The sequence below is a fragment of the Lampetra fluviatilis genome, chromosome 21, assembly GCF_964198595.1.
Source record: "Lampetra fluviatilis chromosome 21, kcLamFluv1.1, whole genome shotgun sequence".
Classification (NCBI taxonomy): domain Eukaryota; kingdom Metazoa; phylum Chordata; class Hyperoartia; order Petromyzontiformes; family Petromyzontidae; genus Lampetra; species Lampetra fluviatilis.
In genome coordinates, this window is record NC_136295.1 from 13,647,764 (window position 1) to 13,670,211 (window position 22,448).

Sequence of the window (22,448 nt, forward strand, 5' to 3'; positions counted from 1 at the left end):
GTGCTCGTTTGATCGACCCCCGAGTGCCGATGGGCCCCCAGCCAGGACTTGAACTCGCGCCCTTCCGACTGTGAGCCGCTCGCTCCACGGCGGAGCCACCTGGGCGCGTATAAGGTTAAAAGTTAAAAGTTAATTTATTAGGTATAGCCCTGTGAGCCATTCGGCTCTTGAATCGGGTGCAACCGCAACAAACAAAAAACAAAAACATGAACAAGAAAACATCTTATAGTGACTATGTGCAAACAGAAAATCCAAGAAAATACAGCAAAATATTGCAGACAAAATCACTGTACACCAACCCTGTGCAAATATCCAAGTCAAGCAAGTGAAACAACAACCACAAGACAACTTAGATTAAGGCCATCAGTCTAACTCTGTACTACAACAAACAAACTTGGCCAAACCAAAACACTTTTCGAAAATCACCAAAATAAAGCCATAAAAGCAATGAAACAGTGCAGGTCATAGGAACTGTGACCGAATTTTCACAATAAACGACGTAAACAACTTGTACCACCAAACTCTGCAGCCATAGCTGGCTGCATGAGTCACTCCACAACAGCAGGAGCATCAGTCGGAGTATCAACATTTTTCAATGCACCTTTAAGATCAGCGCACTAAATCAAAACACAAATCATACGTTGCAGCGATCATCCGGAGCGAAACATTGTATTTTATGCCACTAAATTGCAGTGGCAGCTAGGGGTGTACAACTCCTCTAGAGCAGTTTTGAGTGAAGATCTCATAGGTAGTGCTTCAAGTTGCAGTTTATTGGCAATAGCATTCCAGACCCTGGGGGCATCAATAGCAAAGGCCCTTCCTCCAGTATTTGTACGGCAATAGGGAATGTGAAGCTGTAAATGAGCGAAGACCTTAGGTCACATTTGTTCTTTGAAACAGAGAGGAGATCCAGCAGGTGGGTGAAGGCGCAACCCCGCAATGGGTCGCTCACGCCACTGCCATCGCAAGGCGTCCACGGTGGTCACGCGTGCGAACGCCACCCTGGCTGAGCCCTGCTTGATCTGAGACGCCGTGGGATTCGGCGCATTCTGCGTTGTTTTGCTCGGTGCAGCTTGGCAGGGCGGCTCGGCCTCGCGGCACCGGAGTCTGCAGCGGGTCACGGACAGGAGGGCCCGTCCTCGTGGCCGCTCGACGACTTGGCTAGTCGGTCGTCAAAGCTCACAGGGCCATCCCCGACCGAGCCATGTCCAGGGCGCGGCGGCGAAGATTCTACCGGGACTGCCCCTCGTCTGCTGCGAAGGTCACAGCGCCACCCCGTGGAGTCAGCGGGGGGGGGGGGGGCACCGCGGACGACGCAGAGGACCACGACCGCGCGCGCGCCGCTGTGGCGCAATGAGAGCGCCACCCGGTGGTGGCTGCCCGCCTGTCCCGCCTGTTCCACCTGTCCCGCCTGTTCCACCTGTCCCGCCTGTTCCACCTTTCCCGCCTGTTCCGCCTGTCCCGCTTGTTCCACCTGTCCCGCCTGTTCCACCTGTCCCGCCTGTTCCGCCTGTCCCGCCTGTTCCGCCTGTCCCGCCTGTTCCGCCTGTTCCCCGCCAGCCGATGTCTTGGGAGCGGTGGACGTAATTCGATTTCGCACCAATCCTCAACTCGGTTTTCTCGGCTCTTGTTGGTTGATCCCACGGCCGTCGTGGAGTTTTATTCGGCGAGCTGAGCAGTGCCGCTCCATCCCGTGTGGCTGCCACGCTGCCGTCATGGGCGGCACATCGGACACCGGTTCAATACCAACTTCCAGTTGCAACGATAGGGACGGGATTCTACATTCCCGACCGCCCCCCCCCCCACATTTGCCTCTGCGCACCGAGCAGTGCAAATGGGTTGAGTCGACCGGCAGGTCTCGTGTGGTGGGTACGCGGCCCGTCTATTCCAACTCGTGTGGTCAGCGTGGAAGATTAGACCAAGTGCCCTCGAGTGGAGGCCCTTCTGCCAGCAGCAGCGTGAGCGAGAACTTGCAGGGCTGCGTCTCTATCCCTTCGTGGGGTTAGGGAGGAGCGCTGCGGGCCCACGCGGGGCGACCGCGGGGAGTGGGGAGTGGGTTGCTGACGAGCGCGATGGCGTCTCTCGCCGTGTCACGCGACTGTCCGTGGCTACTCCCAATCGGGCTGTGATGCACTTTGACCCGCACTCGACTTTGGCAGACATCACCACGATGGGGAGGCCCGGAGCCAGATGGGAATGATGGTGGCGGATGGGAGGCCGGTGTTGAGACTAACATCTGTTGGTCTCAACACCTGTTGAGACCAGAGACCAGCGCCTGTTGAGACCTGCACCTGCCCCCCTCGGGGAGGGGTGCGAGTGTCTGACTGCGGCAACTCTTTGGGGTTTGAGCATCAGGAAGGAAGCGGAGGCGAGTGCGGTGATGATGACGGCGTGGGTAACGCCACGTGCTCTCGTCTCCAACCTCGTCATCAGTGGCACTCGGAACCAGGACCCACCCACGTGCCCCCACCCACCCACTACCCCCACCCACTGGACCCACCCACGTGCCCCCACCCACCCACTACCCCCACCCACTGGAGCCACCCACGTGCCCCCACCCACAGCGCCCACGTGGTTTGTGGAGACTTCTCGGGGAGAACTCAGCGCGGCCATGTGGGGAGGCGTCGCGGTCGTGGTGGCGCTGGCGGTGGTCGCCGCGCGAGTTCACGACCTCAGGTAGCGGCGTCCGCCCTCTTCACAGCCACGCGGCGCGCCTCGGCACTCCACTGCTCGATGTGGGGGCGATGCGTGCGGGAGGGGGCGCCTGGCCTGGCCAGTCTTCACCACCGCCGTCGGCCAACTGATGGTGGTGGTTATGGTGGTGGAGGCGTGGAGCGAGTGCAGAGAGTGCAGAGGTGTAGTACAACAATGTGCCAAGGTGCACCTAGTCTGGCACAAGCGCCGTGGTGACGTCACCGCCACCGCGTGGCAGACGGCGGTTGTTGTTCCTAGTGCAACATGCTTCCGGCACAACTCCGCAGCAGCGGCAGCTGCAGCCTGTAGCACCGCCACCGCCATCTGTGTGCGTGTGGTGATCGCTCACCCTCTCCCAGCCTCAGCAGGATGCGCGTCTGCTGAGGCTGGGGGGGTCGAACGTCGCAGGCGAAGCGGGGGCCAAGCACGGCGAGCCCGTGGAGGCAGTGACAGCGTGTGGTGGAGTGTGGAGGAGTGTGGTGGAGTGTGGAGGCAGTGACAGTGTGGAGTCGTGTGGAGGCAGTGACAGCGTGTGGAGGAGTGTGGAGGAGTGTGGTGGAGTGTGGAGGCAGTGACAGCGTGTGGAGGAGTGTGTGCGCTGTAGCATCGAGGAGGTCTGTGGCGAGCTCGGACCCGTGTCTTGACACGGAGGACGCGTGCCCATGACGTCGGGATTTCAGCAGCGGTGGTTCAAGCCAAGCCGACTGCTGCTGACGAGGCCCTGGATGTTGTGGCTTCTGTTGGAACCGTTTACAGTTTTGTCAGAAGGACCTCACTGGTAAGGTGGCCATCTCCAACTACAAGCCAGTCCCTTTGTCTTTGCTCTGAAAAAGTGGTTTTGCCTGAAACGTCAGCCTACGGACGAACCTTGGGGATGGGGGTTGGAGCCGATACCTGCCCACTCGTGCCAGGCTAGGTGCCGAGTCTGCCACGGGGAGTTCACGCAGCAGGAACCATCGCGCCGCACAGAGGCAGCTGCCACTGGGGTTGCCCCTTTCACTTGCGTTGCGATGATGAGACGTGAAGCGCTCTGAGACGCCCTGGCGTGAAGGGGAGCGCCTCCATCAACACAACTCGCCATCATCGTCACTGCCCCTGCTCCCTATCGATTCGTGTAGACGTCCTGATCGTCGCTGGCCTAGATGTCGCTGTAGACCGGAGTGAGCGCCACGAGTGCCCAGACTTGCTGTGCCTTCTCTCATCAGCTACGACATCAATCCCCTGCTGTATGGAGGTTACCCCGAAGCCATTTGCCATCTGGCACGGCTCTCGCAAAAGTAAGGAGCGCCCGCGAGCCGATCTCGGCGTCCCCTCCCCGGGGTGTCCCTGCCGCCTCCCCCGGGCTCCGCGCGACTCCAAGCGGGCACCCTCCACGCTTCCTTGTGGTGCACTTCTAGGCAGTGAACATGACGGCTCAACTCCATTTGTAAAGTCAGGTATTGTGACTGATAGCATTGTGGCCGCTCGTTCCAGCTCCAAGCTGGGCGTGTTCCGGGAGCTCCGCGAGACCGACCTCAGCGCCTGCAGCCTCCTGGACCATGGGCCCATGGGTACACACATCTACACACCTCTACACACTCACCTCTACACACTCACCTGTACACACCTCTACACACACACCTGCACACACTCACCTCTACACGCTCACCTGCACACGCTCACCTGCACACGCTCACCTGTACACACTTACCTGTACACACTCACCTGCACACGCTCACCTGTACACACTCACCTGCACACCCCTGCACACACTCACCTCTACACGCTCACCTGTACACGCTACCCTGCACAGGCTCACCTGTACACACACTCACCTGTACACACCTGTACAGACTCACCTGCACACGCTCACCTGTACACACCTGTACACACTCACCTGCACACACTCACCTGCACACGCTCACCTGTACTTGCACACCCGTACACACCTGTGCTTACCTGTACACACTCAGCTGTACACGTGGACTCCGTGCGTCCCTGCTGTGCTTCTTTTTTTTTGTTCCATTGGCAGGGTTTGGATCGGAGGACATTGAGTTCCTCCCGAACGGGATGGCCTTCATCTCCTCCGTGAGTCTCCGGCCACTGTGTTGACGGCTTAACCCTTTAAACGTTTGCAAAGTCTCGAAGTGTTTTGGTTTTGTCCGACGTTTAAAACTCAGCAAATAATGTGCAGCCTCCAGCGCCACCTAGAGCCCGTGGCTTGGCACGCACTCACGCACTCACGCACTCACGCACGCACGCACTCGCTCGCTCGCTCACGTACTCACACACGTACTCACGCACTCACGCACGCACTCACTCACGCACTCACGCAGGAGGAGACTCGCGTGTTTTAAAGCAGCGTGTCGCTTCGCGTGGCCCTGCCCCTCGATCGCCCCCCACCCCCTCACTCTCTCTCTCGCTGACCTCCACTCCGTTCCCGTGTTCGCCGTCTGTTTTAAATCTCGGGGGGAAACGTGAGTGCGCCCTCCTCTCCCGTGCGCTGCTCCCGCGCCCCGCGGGCCGCAGGGCCTGCGCTACCCCGGCATGCCCGACCTGAACGAGGGCCGCCCGGGCGGCATCTTCACGGTGGACGTGACGGCGGCGGGTGCCCCGCGGCCCTCGCCCCTCATCGTCGTGGGCGACCCCGACGCGTCCGCCCTCAACCCCCACGGCATCAGCCTGCACGTGTCACACGCAGGTGACCGGGGCTGAGCCCCCCCGCCCCTCTGCCCCCCAACTGCTGCGGGCGCTCGGCATTTGGCGCTCTGTATTTGACCGCGTCGGGGGGAGGGTCGCTGTGGTGCCCGCCGGGCCCGGGATGCGACATCCCCGGTCGCGCGGCGGCAGCGGCGGTAGCTGCGAAAACTTAGCAGGACCGTGCTCAAGAAAGGGTGCCAAGCCCCCGGTGAGGCACCACGAGCAGAATAACGAGAGGGTTGATTCGCTCGGGGGTCAGATGCGCTAAGCCGGCATCGCCACGATCCCCTTGGGTTCTCGGCGTCGCGAGGTGGTAGAGGCCCCTGAGGGAGGCTGAGGTGGTGGGAGGATAGGATGCCAGACGCTCGTGGAGAAAGGGAATCGCAGGACCTGTGGTTTGGAAGAAGATGACGACCCGTGGTGAGGTCGCCGCTCGCTCACGCGTGTCTCCTGTCCCCTCGCGGCCGGCGTGGCTGACAAGGCGGCGACGAGGTGGTGCGTCTCTTCGTCGTCCACCACCCCATGGAGGGCGGCGCCTTTGGGAGCTGCGTGAAGATCTACCGCTACGAGCCGGAGTCGCGCTCGCTCGTCCACGAGCACACCGTCACGGACCCCCTCCTGAGCAGGTGAGGGCCTGTGAAAGCCCAGTGAGTCCCCTGTGAAAGCCCAGCGAGTCCCCTGTGAAAGCCCAGTGAGTCCCCTGTGAAAGCCCAGTGAGTCCCCTGTGTCACCGTCCACAGACACGTGTACGTCGCGGATGTCTCCGCAGCGGAGCTGCACGTGCTTGGCAGGAGCCCAACGGTCTCGACCTTTTCACTTGCATGTGGGCGGAAGTTCACATCCTGTGGATACTCAAGTCGCTGTCTTGATTTGAAGCTTTCGTGACGGCAGGAATCCATCCTCTCTGGTTCTTTCGGTAAAGTGGCGTAGATAGAAAATAGTGACTTTACCGCAAGAACCAGAGAGTATTCAAGTCGCTGTTGCAGGCGAGCGTCGTAGAGATGGAGGGGTGAAACGGCCCCGCTGGGTGGGACCGCGGGCGGCGTTGGGGATGGAGGAGGGCCGATCGCCGAGACGGTCATCGGAGCGGCCTCCACGAGTCCCGTGACCAAGGGCAAGGGAAGGCCTCGGAGCGCACGGTGGCGATGGGAGACTGGAGGTCGCCGCGTGTCTCGACTGTGCGGCAGCTACGGGATCTGGCGGAGGGGAAAGAGCGTTGGAGGTGCGGTGGCATCGGTGGCCCTGGCCGCGATGACCTCTTGCCCCGATTCTCGTCCCCGTGCCGCGCGCAGCGTCAACGACGTGTGGGCCGTGGGGCCCGACTCGTTCTACGCCACCAATGACCACGCGCTGCCCGTGGCGCTCTGGCCGCTGGAGGTGCTGCTCGGCCTGCGCTGGACCAACGTGGTTTTCCGCGCACCAAACGGCACTGTCGCCGTCGTGGCCACCGGGTTCCGCTCGGCCAATGGCATCGCCGGGTCGCCGGACGGGAGGTGCGGCCCCCCCCCCGCGTTGAACCCTCCCCGACACTCGCTGGCCGCCGCAGCGAGTGGCGGTGGTCGATGGGAGCGGCCGTGCGTGTGTGTACTTAGTACTCTGTTTACTTTATCCTTTGTGTTATCGTTCATTGTGGAGAGAGTGGAGGAGTTCCCATCCATGGGCAGTGTGGTTATGACCAGTTACATTTTCGAAAGTTGGGGAGACGAGGCTGGTCCGGCATGGTGTTGACCACCCAACTCCTTGTGTGCTCTGCCAGCCTCCTTAGGCGCTCGCTAACAGCAACTTGCCACAAGAGTCTGTTCATGCTATTCGTGGGATCTTTGTCTGCTGTCACCGTGTGTGTCACCGTGTGTGTCACCGTGTGTGTCACCGTGTGTGTCACCGTGTGTGTCACCGTGTGTGTCACCGTGTGTGCCACCGTGTGTGTCACCGTGTGTGTCACCGTGTGTGTCGCCGTGTGTGTCGCCGTGTGTACCACCGTGTGTGTCACCGTGTGTGTCACCGTGTGTACCGCCGTGTGTGTCGCCGTGTGTGTCACCGTGTGTGTCGCCGTGTGTACCGCCGTGTGTGTCGCCGTGTGTGTCGCCGTGTGTGTCACCGTGTGTACCGCCCTGTGTGTCACCGTGTGTACCGCCGTGTGTGTCGCCGTGTGTACCGCCGTGTGTGTCGCCGTGTGTGTCCCCGTGTGTGTCACCGTGTGTACCGCCGTGTGTACCGCCGTGTGTACCGCCGTGTGTACCGCCGTGTGTGTCGCCGTGTGTACCGCCGTGTGTACCGCCGTGTGTGTCGCCGTGTGTGTCACCGTGTGTGTCGCCGTCCACAGACACGTGTACGTCGCGGATGTCTCCGCAGCGGAGCTGCACGTGCTCGGCAGGAGCCCCGGGCCCGGCCTCGTTCCACTTCAGGTACGTGGGGCCCACCGCGAACCCTGACCCTCGCCGTGCACCCTGACCCTCGCCACGAACCCTGACCCTCAGCGTGCACCCTGACCCTGACCCTAACCGCGAGCCCTGACCCTCACCACGAACCCTGACCCTCAGCGTGCACCCTCACCCTGACCCTCGCATCGAACCCTGACCCTCAGCGTGCACCCTGACACTGACCGCGAGCCCTGACCCTCGCCACGAACCCTGACCCTCAGCGTGCACCCTGACCCTCACCACGAACCCTGACCCTCAGCGTGCGCCCTGACCCTGACCGCGAGCCTCCCGTCTCTGGGCGCAGGTCGTGGCGCTGCCGTCCATGCCGGACAACGTGGCGGTGGACTCGGCGACGGGCGACGTGTGGCTCGCGTGCCACCCCAACGCGTGGAAGATCGTCCGCTTGGACCCCAGCAGCCCCCCCGGAATGGAGGTAGCCCCCCTCGTGACCCATAAATAGCCCCCCCCCCACCGCTTTCCCCCAGTGACCCGACCGGTCTCCGTGCCGCGGCATTGTGGACTCCTTGCGGGAAGGGATCTGGGAGGAGGACGCGGTGCCGCCTCCGTGTCCTTCGCGGGGCCGCCGTGGCGAGGCGTCAACTCCCTCGTTGGGTATGCAGGAGGTCATGGCTTCGATTTGCTGTTTATTGCATGCACTCCCCATGGTGGCGACGATCTTTCTCCAGGTCCTCCACATTTAGAATGAACATGCGCAAAGAGTATTTGGCTGCTATAATGTCGACGTGATAAGCTACTTCGTTGAGCTATCATTTTTGGCCAGGCCGTTTCTGAAAAGGATATATATATAGCTCAGTGGGCCTTACCCTGTAAAGTTATTTTTGTTTTAAATAGTTTACAGTCAATCGGTGATATTTGTGACCACTTCAGAAGGGCGGACGGCCAGCAACAAAAAGCACACAGTGGACGTTATGAACAGGTTAATTGAATTGAGCGTGGTTATTGTGAGAGCTTGGAAAAAGAGACGTTGGAAGCGATGGTAGAAGCAGAAAGGGAAGTGCGGTGCCCTGCGGTGCGGTGAGTGGGTGGCTGGTGTAGTACGTGGCTGGCGTAGTGGGTGGGCGAGTGGGTGGGCGAGTTGTTGTGACCTGCAGTGTGGTGGTCGGAGAGTGTGGCGACGGGACGAAGCGCTCCGTGTCTGGCAGCACGAGACCTCGACGTGGGTGGAGGAAGCGCGGCATGAAGCCGAGTAGAACGTGTTTCTGGAATTGAGCAAGATGACGGGAGCAAATATGGCCGGGGGGGTGGGGGGACTTCCCAAGTGAAGCATCGAGCGACCTCTTGACCCGCGCCCACCGACTGGCGACACCGCTCGCGGTCGGCGTGGGGGAGCCGGGGTTCGCGTCCCACGCCGCCCCCCACACGCCTTCGCCCCCGTCCCTCTGCCAGGTCCTCCGCGTGGAGAACGCCGCGTCGCCGCAGCCGCGCGTGTCCCAGGTCCTGCTCAGCTTGGACGGGACGCTGCAGGGCTCCTCCGTGGCGGCGCGCCACGGGGCCCACCTCCTCGTGGGCTCCGTGTATCACCGCACGCTGCACTGCCGGGCGGACCTGCTCGTGTAGACGGCGCCGGTGGCACCCGCACAACCCCCACCCCACCACCGTCCCCCGCCCCCACCGTGTACCCCCTCCTCTCATCCTCCTCCCCCACCAGCCAGAGGATGGCAGACAAGGGCATTGTCCGAATTACCGTGGAATTTAAAATGTTATTTCATTAAATGCGTAATTTGTAATTGGCCTTTAAATTAAACACCTCAAAGTAGTTGGTAATGCGGATCTAAATCGCTGCGGAGATTCGTACTCTGCCCATATGCGTGGCGGCCCCACTCGGAGACGGCTCGCGCCCCGACCCGCGTGCTCGCGACGTCGCGTGGCGGCGGTGCTCGCACGCCGTGGGGGAGAGTCGAGGGCGATGTCGAACCGTGAACGTCGTGGGAACCGGTGGCACGCCCGGTTCACGGTGCCACAGGAGCCATATTGTTTCTACTGTAATAGAAAGCTGCTTATTTCGGGAATCAAAACCGATTGCTTTTCGCTTAAGGGTTTATTATGTACGGTAATATTAAAGGTGTCGAACATGAAAAATAGATCAAGAACTATTCCTTACGTGCAATTTCACGTTCACAAAAACAATCTCCACGATGTTTTCATGGTGGTTCCTGACCTTTCTGGGGACGGTCGCCGTCAACCCTCGGGACATTTCCCACGACCTTGCGGACCACAGACCTGAGTCGGGAACCGCAGCTGAAACTGAAACAACCGCCCCCTATTTCCCCGCCCCCGCGGATGTGCACCTCCTCCGCGGTTCATTCACCGCTCGGCCTCCCGGCAGGCGCCGTGAGCGCGGCGTGGCGCACGTTGCGGGTCACTTGGTGCCTGGCCCTTACCTGACCCCACCTCCTCGCGTCGTCTCTCTCCCTCTCTCTCCCTCTCTCTCCCGACACAGAGCACACGGCCAGTCTACGGTCCCAAGTGCATTTAATCACGAAACATGCGGGCAGCAGCGGCCCGGCAATCGGTGCTTCCGTGCACCGAGTTGATCGTGGAGCCAGTAGGGAACTCGCGAGGCCAGGATTAGAGTCCCGATCACCGGCGTGGCACGGGTCAAGCTGCGGTTCCGGACGGGTGCCAGCGTGGGCACCGTGCAGGGCTCCATTTCGGGGTCGGCGACCAGAAAATACTTTTACGTCCAGTTCACCTCCTCCCTCACTGTCGCTGCTTTTCGACTCGTCATGAGCCACCTGCTCCGGTCTACCCGGTGGCGCGACGTCAACCCCGGTGCGCGCGTGTAGACGCCGAGGCCGGGGGCGGTCAGCTTGTGTCCGCGTGAAGCCGGAGCGGATGCTGCTGCGGGTCCTGCTGCGGGTCCTCCGGAGCCTCCGTGCGGAGTCGCTCCTGGACGCCCTCGCCGTTCGTCCCGTGTTTGCGCCTCTGCGGGGTGAGGGGCGAAGGTTAGCGTCGTGGGTCACGTGGAAGTCGTGGGTAGGGTCATAGGCCATCTTGGCCACGTGTTGTCAATGTCGCACGTGGATCTCGCCGCCTCTGTGTTGCGACGCACATTCGTGAGGTCGCGCTTGGTCACGTGGAACACGGAGCACCGGGAGTCGTGGCTAATTACATTTCAGCGATCATTTATTCAGTCGATTGCGGATAATCGGATGGCACCGTGAGTAATTGGACGGGTGTGGATTGTGGTTAATCAGGTTTTTGGGGGTATAGTTGGTGACAGCTGTGACGAGTGACTCGGTGTCGTCTCACCTGCTTGGGTGAGAGGTGCCTGAAGATGGACGGGATCATGGCTCTTATCTGTAGGGAAAACGAACGGCGGTTACGCAGGCGTGGGGTGGATGCTCGGTGGAGCGAGAAGTCTCGAGGACAAAAACGGTGAGCGGTCGAGGCCGCGCGTACCCCCGTCTCCTGCTGTGGCCGTGCGGGGTCGGGGGTCGTCTCGGCCTGGTGCCGCCCGCCGGGTTCACGTCTCCGCCCCCACGGCAGCTCAAATCCGACCACGGAGGAGAGCGGACGTGCGGAGGAGCGCCCACTGGAGGGTGGCACACACAGGGACAGGGACTCTTGGACACCCAGGTGCACGCATACACACAGGGACATACGGACTAGACACTAAGGACACTGACATACAGACACAGGGACATACGGACCCACAGGGACGCACGGACACAGGGATCCACGGGGGACCCCAGGCGATAGCAACACCAGGCGCCAACGGGCGATGGTGACGCCGGGCTCACGGAGACGACACGACGGGCCCCTGGGCACGGGCAGGCCGCCCACAGTGGGAGCGAGAAGGGGAGGGATGGGCCCCAAGCGGCGAGGTCGGCGATGCCGGCGAGGTCGAGATCCGGGCGCAAGCGGGAACCGAAGCAGCGGTGGCGGCGGCGGCAGCAGCGGAGAAAACAGCAGCGAGCCCCAACCGGCAGCAGCAGAAGAGAAGTAGCGATGGGCTCTGGGTGACGACGCTGGGCACAGGTGGCCTCAAAGGCGACGCCAGTTGATGCAGCAGCATCAACATTGAGACCTGGGGAATCGTTGGCAACCCTGGTGGTGGAGCTGTATGTGTGGTTGGTGGAGGTGTATGTGCGGTTGGTGGAGCTGTATGTGTGGTTTGGTGGAGCTGTGTGGTGGTGGAGCTGTATGTGTGGTGGTGGAGCTGTATGTGTGGTGGTGGAGCTGTATGTGTGGTTGGTGGAGCTGTGTGGTGGTGGAGCTGTATGGTGGTGGTGTTGTGTATTTGCTTTTTTCCAAGATTAATTTTAAAATGTTATATCTATTTTTAATTTCACAAACCCTCGTATCTGTTACGTGACTTTACCGAAAGAACCAAGAATAAGAACAACTGGTGCACCAAAAACCAATGAGCACCAGTGAGGAGTTGGAAAACAAAAGAGGCTTCATGGCTTGGGATGATAACAAGTGGCCCTCCTGGAGTAAACACGGACATCACCAGAAAAGCCATAAATGGGCACCCTGCTGTTTTAACAGGGCCCATGGCAGGAAACCGGCCACACTCAGCATCTAAGCTGCTTTAATGAATATTAAGTCCTGGCGTTTAGAGAGCTGAAACGTTCAGAATGACAACCACCGCGTATGAATATTCTCGAGCATCATTGAATTCAACTTGAATGTGTGTTCGGGGACGTGCCGCTGCATGACAATGCAGCGCAGGGTCAGAAGGTTGTTTTATTACTTTTGCGTGTTCTTATTAACAATCACTGGTATCCGTACATCATTACCATGAGGTCTGGATTAAGCATCTGTAATTTGATAATGGAATTATGGAAGTTCGTGTTGAAGTATTGACCCTAAGGATAATTCAGGAGAACTATATATTTTCCATATTAATTACGTAAATTCTTTGTCGAAGCAATAGGCTGGAAGAGTTCTGTTGTTGTCAAGTCAACCTGCCTGACATTGTACGAGGTGTGAAGAGGCTGGGAGTGTGGTCAGAATTGTCGCACGCAGCCTCCGCCAGGAGCTGTGGCTGCCTGCGCGCCGCTGACCTCCGAGCGTGAGCAGCAACTGGTGGCAGCAAACCAAGAAGCCACTTCCACAGCTGCTGACGAGCAAGAAGCGCCGGGCCAGCGCGGCCGCAGCGAGCTCAAGCTGCAGGTCGAGACTGGTGCACAGACAACGCGAGCGGCGAGCAGTGTGGTCGCGAGCGCACTCCAGCAGTGGACCAACCCTGCTATTCAACGCATCCTCGTGGGACTGGAGGTATTTGTCGGGTAAGATGCAAGATGGGACGTTAACTTTCCACTCACCATTTCACCTGTACTATGTACAGGTCGCGGGCCAAGCTTTGCATGGGAGAATTGAAGAATCTTAGCTTCCATGCATCGCACATCGTAACAAACCAATTGTGTATTGTCGCATTGCCCCGGGACGTTAGCCTTGTTGCTTTAAAAAAAATCGTATAATCTTATGATTTGCTCGTTGATGCCTTTTGAACCATTTGCTACGCATTGATGAGTACTGTACGTGTATTTGCATTTGTAATGTAATTGCACTCTGATAAGGAATTGTAGGTGTCAATGTAAGCTGGTATTAAAGTTGCTTCGATTAAAAAGCAACTGAATGCTTCCTTCCGAACTCATGCATCATATTTCTCACTTTCGAGAACTATCCTGAGGAGAGATCTGAATTCTGAGACCTGACATAATTGTCGATAATTGATGAGCGAAAATCATTAATATCACAATTGATAATGCATACCCATAGACAACGTGAAAGCCAATCATAACTTCTGATTAATGCGATAATCTATTAATTGTTTAAATTAATTCACTAAATGATCTTGAATTAAGTAGCCGTAATCACTATTCATTATGGTTTTCCACAATTGTTCCTGATCATATGCATAATAATTAATCATTGAATTTTATGAATTTGTTTTAAATTTTTATTTATGATAACACTTAAAATGAATTTTTTTTTAAATATATAATATTTTTTATACCAACCAATGTATAAGTGGTGGTACTGTTTGGTGCCAGAGCTGTGGTGGTGGAGCTGTGATGGTGGAGCTGTGGTGGTGGAGCTGTGGTGGTGGAGCTGTGGTGGTGGAGCTGTGATGGTGGAGCTGTGATGGTGGAGCTGTGGTGATGGAGCTGTGATGGTGGAGCTGTGATGGTGGAGCTGTGATGGTGGAGCTGTGGTGATGGAGCTGTGGTGGTGGAGCTGTGGTGGTGGAGCTGTGGTGAATCCAGGTGGGGGGGACCCCCGTGGTGTACAACGTGTTCAAGAGCGGTGCGGTCAGAGTCGTGGAGTCGTGGAGCGCTTAAAGCGGTGTGGTTGGAGTGGTGTGGTTGGAGCGGTGTGGTTGGAGCGGTGTGGTTGGAGCGGTGTGGATGGAGCGGTGTGGTTGGAGCGGTGTGGTTGGAGCGGTGTCGTTGGAGCGGTGTGGTTGGAGCGGTGTGGTTGGAGCGGTGTGGATGGAGCGGTGTGGTTGGAGCGGTGTGGTTGGAGCGGTGTGGATGGAGCGGTGTGGTTGGAGCGGTGTGGTTGGAGCGGTGTGGATGGAGCGGTGTGGTTCGAGCGGTGTGGTTGGAGCGGTGTCGTTGGAGCGGTGTGGTTGGAGCGGTGTGGTTGGAGCGGTGCGGTTGGAGCGGTGCGGTTGGAGCGGTGTGGTTGGAGTGGTGTGGTTGGAGCGGTGCGGTTGGAGCCGTTTGCTCCTGGGTGGTTAAGTCACCAGGGGGGGTGCAAGGTACCCCTCCCCTTCCTACCCTAGCCGCCAGAGGGGTCCCTTGCTGATGTAGGGGGCTGGGCGGGGGCCCGGGGGGCGGGGGCCGTCCTCGGGGGGTCCCTGAGCACCTGGACTGACGGACACGCGGACACGGACACACGGACACGGACACGCGGACACGAACATGCGGACACGGACACGCGGACACGGATACACGGACACGCGCCTCCGTGTCAGGAATGTGTTGTTGATGTCTTTAGTTAATCCAGAAATCGGGCCCTGATACGAAACATAAGATCCAAAAAATTTGTGTACCAGCATGCGTGTACAAGTGTGTGTGTCTTTGTTTTTGTGGGTGCCCGTGTATACGTGTGTGTGCGTGCATGTGTACGTGTACCTGTGTGCACCGGGGAGCAGTAATGTAGCTGTTAGCGCACTGCCCTACGAACCCGGCAGCCCGAGTTCGATTCCCACTCAGTCAACACCAGTGACAATGATCTGAACCAGTCCTGCGCCTCCCCTAGGCCATCTCAGCCTCAAATGAGAACCTGGTGCATTGTGTACAGATCACCACGAGGGAGACAAAGGCGGCCGGCCATGGTGTTGGCCAACCACCCCCTCGTGTGCTGTGCAAGCTTTCATAGACGCTGGCTAACAGCACTTGCCTGAACAGTCTGTTGAGGCTACAAGGAAGCTCTTTGTCTTTGCGTGTACCTGTCTGTGAGGCTGTTACGTTGCCGTTTTCCTCCGTTGAAGACTCCTGCTGCTCCTGCTGCTCCTGCTGCTGCTCCTGCTGCTGCTGCTCCTGCTGCTGCTGGCGACATCATCATCGCAACGAGCCGTGAGACTCCTCTCATCTGCACATCCATTAATTCTCCCGCCACTCACTCTAGCATGTGGGGAGCGGTGGCGCAGCGGTCAGCGTACCGTACCACGAGTTCGATTGCCGCTCACGGTCAGCATCAGTGACGAAATATCTGAACTCGTCCTGGGCCTCCCCTAGGTCGACTCAATCTTAAATGATTATCTTATTTGGTGTATTAACATCAGCACTGCGGAGACAAAGGCGGCTGGGCACGGTACTGGTCATGCACCTCCTCATGCGCCGTTGCAGCCTTCAGAGGTGTTCGCTAAAGCGCTCGCCTCAACAGTCTTAACGCTATAGGGGGGTCTTTGTGTGTGTGTGTGCGGCTGTGTGCATGGAGGTGTGTTGACCTTTCTCGCACCGTACGGAGGCAGCCGTGCTAATCGGAGGTGCGGGGGAAGGACAACAAACTCAACACAAAAAGCAGATCTAAAGAAATTCGTTTTCAAACTAAATTTAAAAGTGCATCACTCCATTGACTTCCTTATAGCGGAAGGAAGAGCGTTCCAGATGGCCACAGAAAGGCATTTGTGTGTGCATGCGTGTGGTTGGATTGCTGACGACGGAGTCCCTACCTGGTGGGCGTCAGTGCCATTCGCACCGTCGCCGCCATTTTCACCGTCACCGCCATCTTCACCGTCACCGCCAAGCTCACCACCACCGCCGCCATCCTCACCACCGCCGCCGCCATCCTCACCAGCGCCGCCGCCATCCTCACCACCGCCGCCGCCATCCTCACTGTGACTGCCGGCAGTGAGGCCGTGCTCCCTGCAGCACATCGACATCGCAGCATCTCCGACCGCGGTCTCCGTTTGGAGAGAGATCGTCCGGGGCGAGAGCAGTGCCACCCAAGTCTCATCGGCCGTGCGTGCACGAGGGGTGCGTTTTGGATTCAAACGTTTCGGATTTTCAGATCATCTCCAGACAGAACGAACTTGCCTGATCAGCGCCGGCGCGAGCAGCGCCACTGCGCGCCGGTAGCGCCGCAGCAGCTCCCGGTGGCGCCTCTCTGCCTCCTCCGCCTTGGTGGCCATGACGGTCTCCATCGCCTCTCCCCGGCGCCGCTCCTCCTTCAGCTTCGTCTGCAGCAGGTAGCGCTGGCGCTCGCCCTTGGCCTGCGCCGCCTCCGCCTCGCACACCTGGCACGGGGACATGCAACCTGGACGCTCAAACAAGCACGGCCACGACCACGGGCGCACGTACAAAGACAAAGATCCCCCGTATACTCTTCATAGGCTGTTGGGGCAAGTGCTGTTAGAAAGCACCTATAAAGGCTTCCCCAATGCCAATGCTTTACACATTGTACCAGGTACTCATTTGAGACTGAGTCGACCTAAGAGAGGCATGGGACTGGTTCAGATATTCATCACCGTCGCTGGGTCCGTAGCGCTATGCGCCGACCACTACCTTGCCGCTCCCCACACACACACACCCACACACCCACACACCCCTACACACACACACACCCCCACTCACACACACCCCCACACACACACCCCCACACACACATACCCACAAAACAACAGCCGCCAGTCGCCACTGAGTGGCGGTGACATCACCTGTGCCAGGCCAGGTGCACTTTGAGACTACATGAAGTGTCGAAGGCTCGCTGACAGGAGGTAATGGGGCAGACCCACTCACACTCCCACACACACACCCCCACACACACACACCCCCACACACACACCCCCACATACCCCCACACGCACACACACCCCCACACACAACAACAACAACCGCCATTCGCCACTAAGTGGCGGTGACGTCACCACGACGCTTGTGCCAGGCCATGTGCACCTTGAGGCCACGTGAAGTGTCGAACGCCCGCTGGCAGGAGGTCACGGGGCAGACCCAGGTGCCACGGGTCGACTGACCGAGATGACCGAGATGACTGGCTGATGCACCACCTGTGCCCCCTACTGTACCAACTTGCTGTGCTTTAGCCACCCGGCGCTCCGCTCGTTGTTGTGAGCGTCGCTCCTCCGCCCTCCGTTGTTGTTGGAGGGCGACTGCCTCCAACTGCCCAGTAGCGTCCTTCACGAGCCTCCTCCACTGAGGCCGATCTTGACACCGCTGGTACCAGTCATCGGCAAGTCCACTCAGCTCCACGTCCTCCTGTACCACATCACTCCATCTCTTCTCTAGCCCGTGCCGCGCCCGTTTAGCCCCCTCGATCCGGCCGAACAAAAGCTGTTTAGGCATGCGGTGGCTGGGCATGCGGGCTACATGACCCAGCCAACGCAGCCTTGCCTGCCGGAGGAGCTCACTGATGGGACTTTGCCCAGATCTTTCAAGGACTTGTGAGCTCCTCACACAATCCAGCCTGGTTAAACCCAGGATGGATCGTAGGCAAGCCAGCCTAAATGTTTCCAACCGGCGAAGATGCTCCACTAGGGGGGTCCACGTTTCGCAAGCGTAGAGAAGGGAGGGAATGACCGTGGCCGAAAAGACCTGAAGCTTCGTGCGGAGCGACAGACCAGGTAGCTTCCACACAGCGTTACGCAACCGATGAAAAGATATTGCCGCTCGACTGATTCGGAGTGAGACCTCTGCTGATAAACTGGAGCCGGTCATAAGCACACTGCCCAGGTATGGGAAACTCTCCACTCTCTCCACAACTGCCCCATCACCAATTGGGAGTTGTGGGGGTGGAGTGTCCGATGGTACAAAATACCCAGGCAGGTGCTTAGTTTTGGTGGGGCTGATGGTAATGCCCCACCTCTTAGTGGCACGCTCCAGTCTCAGCAGCAGCGTCTCCAACTCCTCTTCTGAATGAGCAGCTATTACCAAATCATCGGCATACATAACGTGGTTGACCAATAGGGAGCCATCCCTTGATCGCACCCGGGCGTCGATCAGCCTCCCATTATATCTGTACCAAATGTAAATTCCCCCGGTACAGCTATTGAAGGCTTCACGAACCACGCAGTCGAAATAGATGTTAAATAATGTGGGAGCCAGAAGACATCCCTGTCGCACCCCAAGGTGTACAGGGAAAGGCTCCGACTCCCGGCCACGTAGTTTTACCCGGGCCCGCTCACCATCATGAAGGTCCTTAATGATCGTGAGCAGAGGGTCAGGGACTCCGAAAGCACGAAGAACAACCCAGAGCCCAGTCCTACTGATGGTATCATAGGCCTTGACCAGGTCAATAAAGCAGAGATGTAGGTCTTTTTGGAATTCCCTACACCTCTGCTGTAGCAGACGGACAGAAAATATGGCATCTGTGCAGGACCGCCCTTTCCTGAAACCGCATTGGGGCTCCGCAAGCCTCTCCTCAGCGTGCCTAGCAAGGCGATGTTGAATAATCCTTGCCAGGACCTTACCCGGCACACTGAGGAGTGAGATGCCCCTGTAGTTGTTACAGTCGGTACGGTCCCCCTTCTTAAAGAGGGGGACCACCAGGGCATCCTTCCAGTCCTGCGGAACCCGTCCAGTGGTCCAGACTGTTGTTATGATGTCATGTAGGGCAGTCTGTGCACAAACGCCACCCTCCCTCAGCATTTCGCTTGGGAGATCATCTCTGCCCGGTGCGTTCCCTGGTCTCAGACTCCGGATCGCCCTCAGTACTTCCTCAACAGCTGGCACCTCAGCCAGCCACTCACAGGGGGTGACCTCTTCCAATATTTGAGGCACCGCAGCCTCAGCAGGGTTATCCCCACTTTGTGCCATGATGTTTTCCTGGCTGAGAGATTTTCCCTCCCCCAGGACCTCACAGAAATGCTCAGCAAATCTGAAAACCTGTTCCTGGGGGTCGGAGATTGGATCACCGTTTTTTCCTCTAATGATGGTAATAGGTGTGGCGCTGCAGGTTACTTTTTTGATGGAGTTAAATAGTGATTTGTGATCGCGGGCCACTGAGGCAGACTCCATCTCCTCAGCAACCCGCGACCACCACCCATCCTTACAGCGCCTTACGGCTCTCCGAACCTCCGAGCGAAGGCTGCGGTAAACCTCCTCATTCTCTGACGTGGGATGCTGTAGGCGATGAGAGTGGGCCTGTCGCTTTTTCTCAATTAACCTGAACACCTCCTCCGTCAGCCAGGGTTTCTGGGGAGGTCTGGACCGCGTACCCAAAGCAGCCATTGGAGCTGCATGAGTCACAGTCTTAAACCTCGCCCATTTCCCCTCGATATCAGGAGGAGTGGGGGACGATGCCAACCCCAGCTGCAAGCAATGATGAAATTCTCGCTTGCAACTTTCATCAGCTAACTGAGACCAGGCCACTTTTGGTTGGAATGGGATCCTGGGTGTACACCCACCACCGGAGTGGAAGAATGGCAGGCACATCTTACAGATGACTAGTCGATGGTCAGAGGGCAGATCAGCTCCACGGTATGTCCTGGTGTCAAGGACATGGGCTCGCATCCGCTGGTCCACACACACACACCCCCACACACACACACCCCCACACACACACACCCCCACACACACACGCACACACACCCCTACACACACACACCCCCACACACACACACACACCCTCACACACACCCACACACACACCCACACACATCCCCACACGCACACGCACACACACACACGAGTGCGTGGGAACGTAGGCGACTGCAGGCTGCTACACGGCCGCCCTCCACGTGGCTCTGGGCATCGACGTCCAACAGGCGCTCAGGTCGCCCAGCGCTGCCCGCTACCCCGCCGACCCCCCTGGTTGTATTGTGGCACTCACCTCTTTCTTGAGCGCCTTCACCTCGTTAGTGACGGCAGCAAATCTGATCAGCAGCTGTGCATGGACGGCAGTAACATCATCGTCAGAACATCACAGCAACATCATCGTCAGAACATCAGAGTTACACCATCGTCATGGTCTCTGCAGCAAGCTCGTCATCATCGCCATCACTCTCACCCGCACCTCCAATTAGCACGGTTGGCTACGAACGGTACAAAAGAAATTCAACATACATACATAAATCATCGTCAACACATAAGTCGCCATGGATTTTGGCTGGGTGGTAAGGGTGAGTGTCGTAGTGAGTGGGTGGTGGGGTGATCTGACCTCTTTGTACTTCACAGAAAGTTCCGAGTTGCCCTCTGAACCCACAACATGTGCTCCCTTCTCTCGTCCAATCACAAGCCTGCACACAGCACACAGTGGTGTACACGTCACAGTGTGCACGAAAGAGCCCAGAGCCTGATTGGCCAGCTCCGGCAGAGGGCGGGGCTTGTGTCAATCCCTGGCCCTGGTGTTCGTGTGACGATGTAGGTGGTGGTGTGCGCGTGTGAGTAAGTGGGGACGTTTTGAACAGAATGGAGCCGTTCCCACACCTTGGCAGTGTGCTCATGACCAGCACCGGTTTGGTAGCAGGCATCTCACTCCGAATCAGTCGAGCGGCATTTCATGCTTCCGTCAGTTGCGTAATGCTGTTTAGGAGCTGCCTGGTCTGTCGCTCCACACGAAGCTCTGGGTCTTCTCGGCCACATGTATGTGCCCTCCCTTGTCTATGCTTGCAAAACGTAGACTCCTCCAGTGGAACATGTCCAAGCAGTGGGTGTGAACAGTGGTGTGCTTGCTGATGACTGTATGATTGATGGTGTGTGTGTGAGCGGTGGTGTGGTTGCTGAATTGTGTGAGGAGCTCACAAATCCTAGAAAGATCTGGACAAAGTCCCATCGGTGAGCTCCTCCGGCAGGCAAGGCTGCATTGGCTGGGCCATGTAGCCCGCATGCCCAATCACCGCATGCCCAAACAGCTTTTGTTCGGCCGGATTGAGGGGGCTAAACGGGCACGGCATGGGCTACAGAAGAGATGGAGTGATGTGGTACAGGAGGATGTGGAGCTGAGTGGACTTGCCGATGACTGGTACCAGCAGTGTCAAGATCGGCCTCTGTGGAGGAGGCTCGTAAAAGAAGCTGCTGGGCAGTTGGAGGCAGTCGCCCTCCAACAACAACGGAGGGCGGAGGAGCGACGCTCACAACAACGAGCGGAGCGCCGGGCGGCTAAAGCACAGCAAGTTGGTACAGTAGGGGGCACAGGTGGTGCATCAGCCAGTCATCTCGGTCATCTCGGTCAGTCGACCCGTGGCACCTGCTGGGTCTGCCCCGTGACCTCCTGCCAGCGGGCGTTCGACACTTCACGTGGCAGCCTCAAGGTGCACATGGCCTGGCACAAGCGTCGTGGTGACGTCACCGCCACTTAGTGGCGAATGGCGGTTGTTGTTGTTGTGCTTGCTGGTGAGGGTCTCGTTGATGGTATGTGTGTGTGAGCGGTGGTGTGGTTGTCGGTGTGGCTGTGCCGGCGGCGTGGTGGTGGAGGAGGAAGCTCGACTGGTCCAACGGCAAAACCGTGGCTCCGGGAATCGCGTGGCGCATTCCAGAGACGGGCTCGGTCACGTCCACACCACTAACGGAGCGCGCAGCACACAGCCCTCTCATCTCTCGCCTGCTAAGTCGCCCATCCGCTCTCGTCCCTTTCGCCGTGTCTCCCTGCAAGGAGCGGGGGTGAGTGTCGCGACGGGAGGGCGAGTGTCGGGTGAGTTCCCGCCTCACCTCACCGTCTCCCCGGTGCTTTGGAGGACGCGGGTGGCGACTTCCTGCGAAGCCCCGACGAGACTCGTGCTGTCAACCGCCAAGATCTGGTCCATCTCGCAGATCCTACACAGGGTCACGGAGACACGGGGACACGGAGACATGAAGACACGGAGACACGGGAGACGGGGACACGGGGACACCTGGGGTATTGGTCACACTCCACAATCAAATCTCCCACGCGCTTCACTGCCTATGACGACCTTTGGCCTTCACCCTGTCACCTCATTTCAAAGTCCAACTCCATCCTCTAGCCCACCTCGAGCTGCCCCAGGTCGCTCACCACACCTCCTCACCCTCCTCACCCTCCGTGCGCGTGGGCCGCTCCCCCCGGGGAAAGGGCGCGCACGTAGATGCCGCCCAGCTGCTTGGCCCCCGCCCTGGGCCGCGCCCCTGCGGTCGCCCCGATGCCCACGATGGCGATGCCCAGGCCCTCGGGCCCTGCACACGCAGACGGGGCCGGGCCGCAGCAGTCCTGGGTGAGAGCCGGGACGCATCCGAGTACTAAAGTAATCCATTACCGAGTAATCCG

The 22,448-nt window shown here is 58.6% G+C and overlaps 2 protein-coding genes across 2 annotated transcripts; one reads left to right on the plus strand and one right to left on the minus strand.

Moving 5' to 3' along the window:
• Positions 1-2,541: 2,541 nt before the first annotated feature.
• On the plus strand, positions 2,542-9,883 carry LOC144938282 (serum paraoxonase/arylesterase 2-like). The gene is made up of 9 exons (XM_078866160.1): positions 2,542-2,676; positions 4,168-4,244; positions 4,706-4,761; positions 5,203-5,374; positions 5,855-5,999; positions 6,666-6,866; positions 7,697-7,778; positions 8,098-8,226; positions 9,201-9,883. The coding sequence occupies exons 1-9, from the start codon at positions 2,612-2,614 to the stop codon at positions 9,369-9,371; spliced, it is 1,098 nt and encodes a 365-aa protein (XP_078722286.1). The 5' UTR covers positions 2,542-2,611; the 3' UTR covers positions 9,372-9,883.
• Positions 9,884-10,368: 485 nt separating this feature from the next.
• On the minus strand, positions 10,369-22,146 carry LOC144938089 (uncharacterized). The gene is made up of 11 exons (XM_078865787.1): positions 22,141-22,146; positions 21,878-21,982; positions 20,388-20,466; positions 20,061-20,114; positions 16,313-16,512; positions 15,949-16,141; positions 15,223-15,322; positions 14,549-14,636; positions 11,217-11,349; positions 11,067-11,114; positions 10,369-10,739 (listed from the first exon to the last, which is right to left on the minus strand). Exons 1-11 carry the CDS (start codon positions 22,143-22,145, stop codon positions 10,620-10,622), a joined length of 1,125 nt encoding a protein of 374 aa, XP_078721913.1. The 5' UTR covers position 22,146; the 3' UTR covers positions 10,369-10,619.
• Between the last annotated feature and the right edge of the window lie 302 nt (positions 22,147-22,448).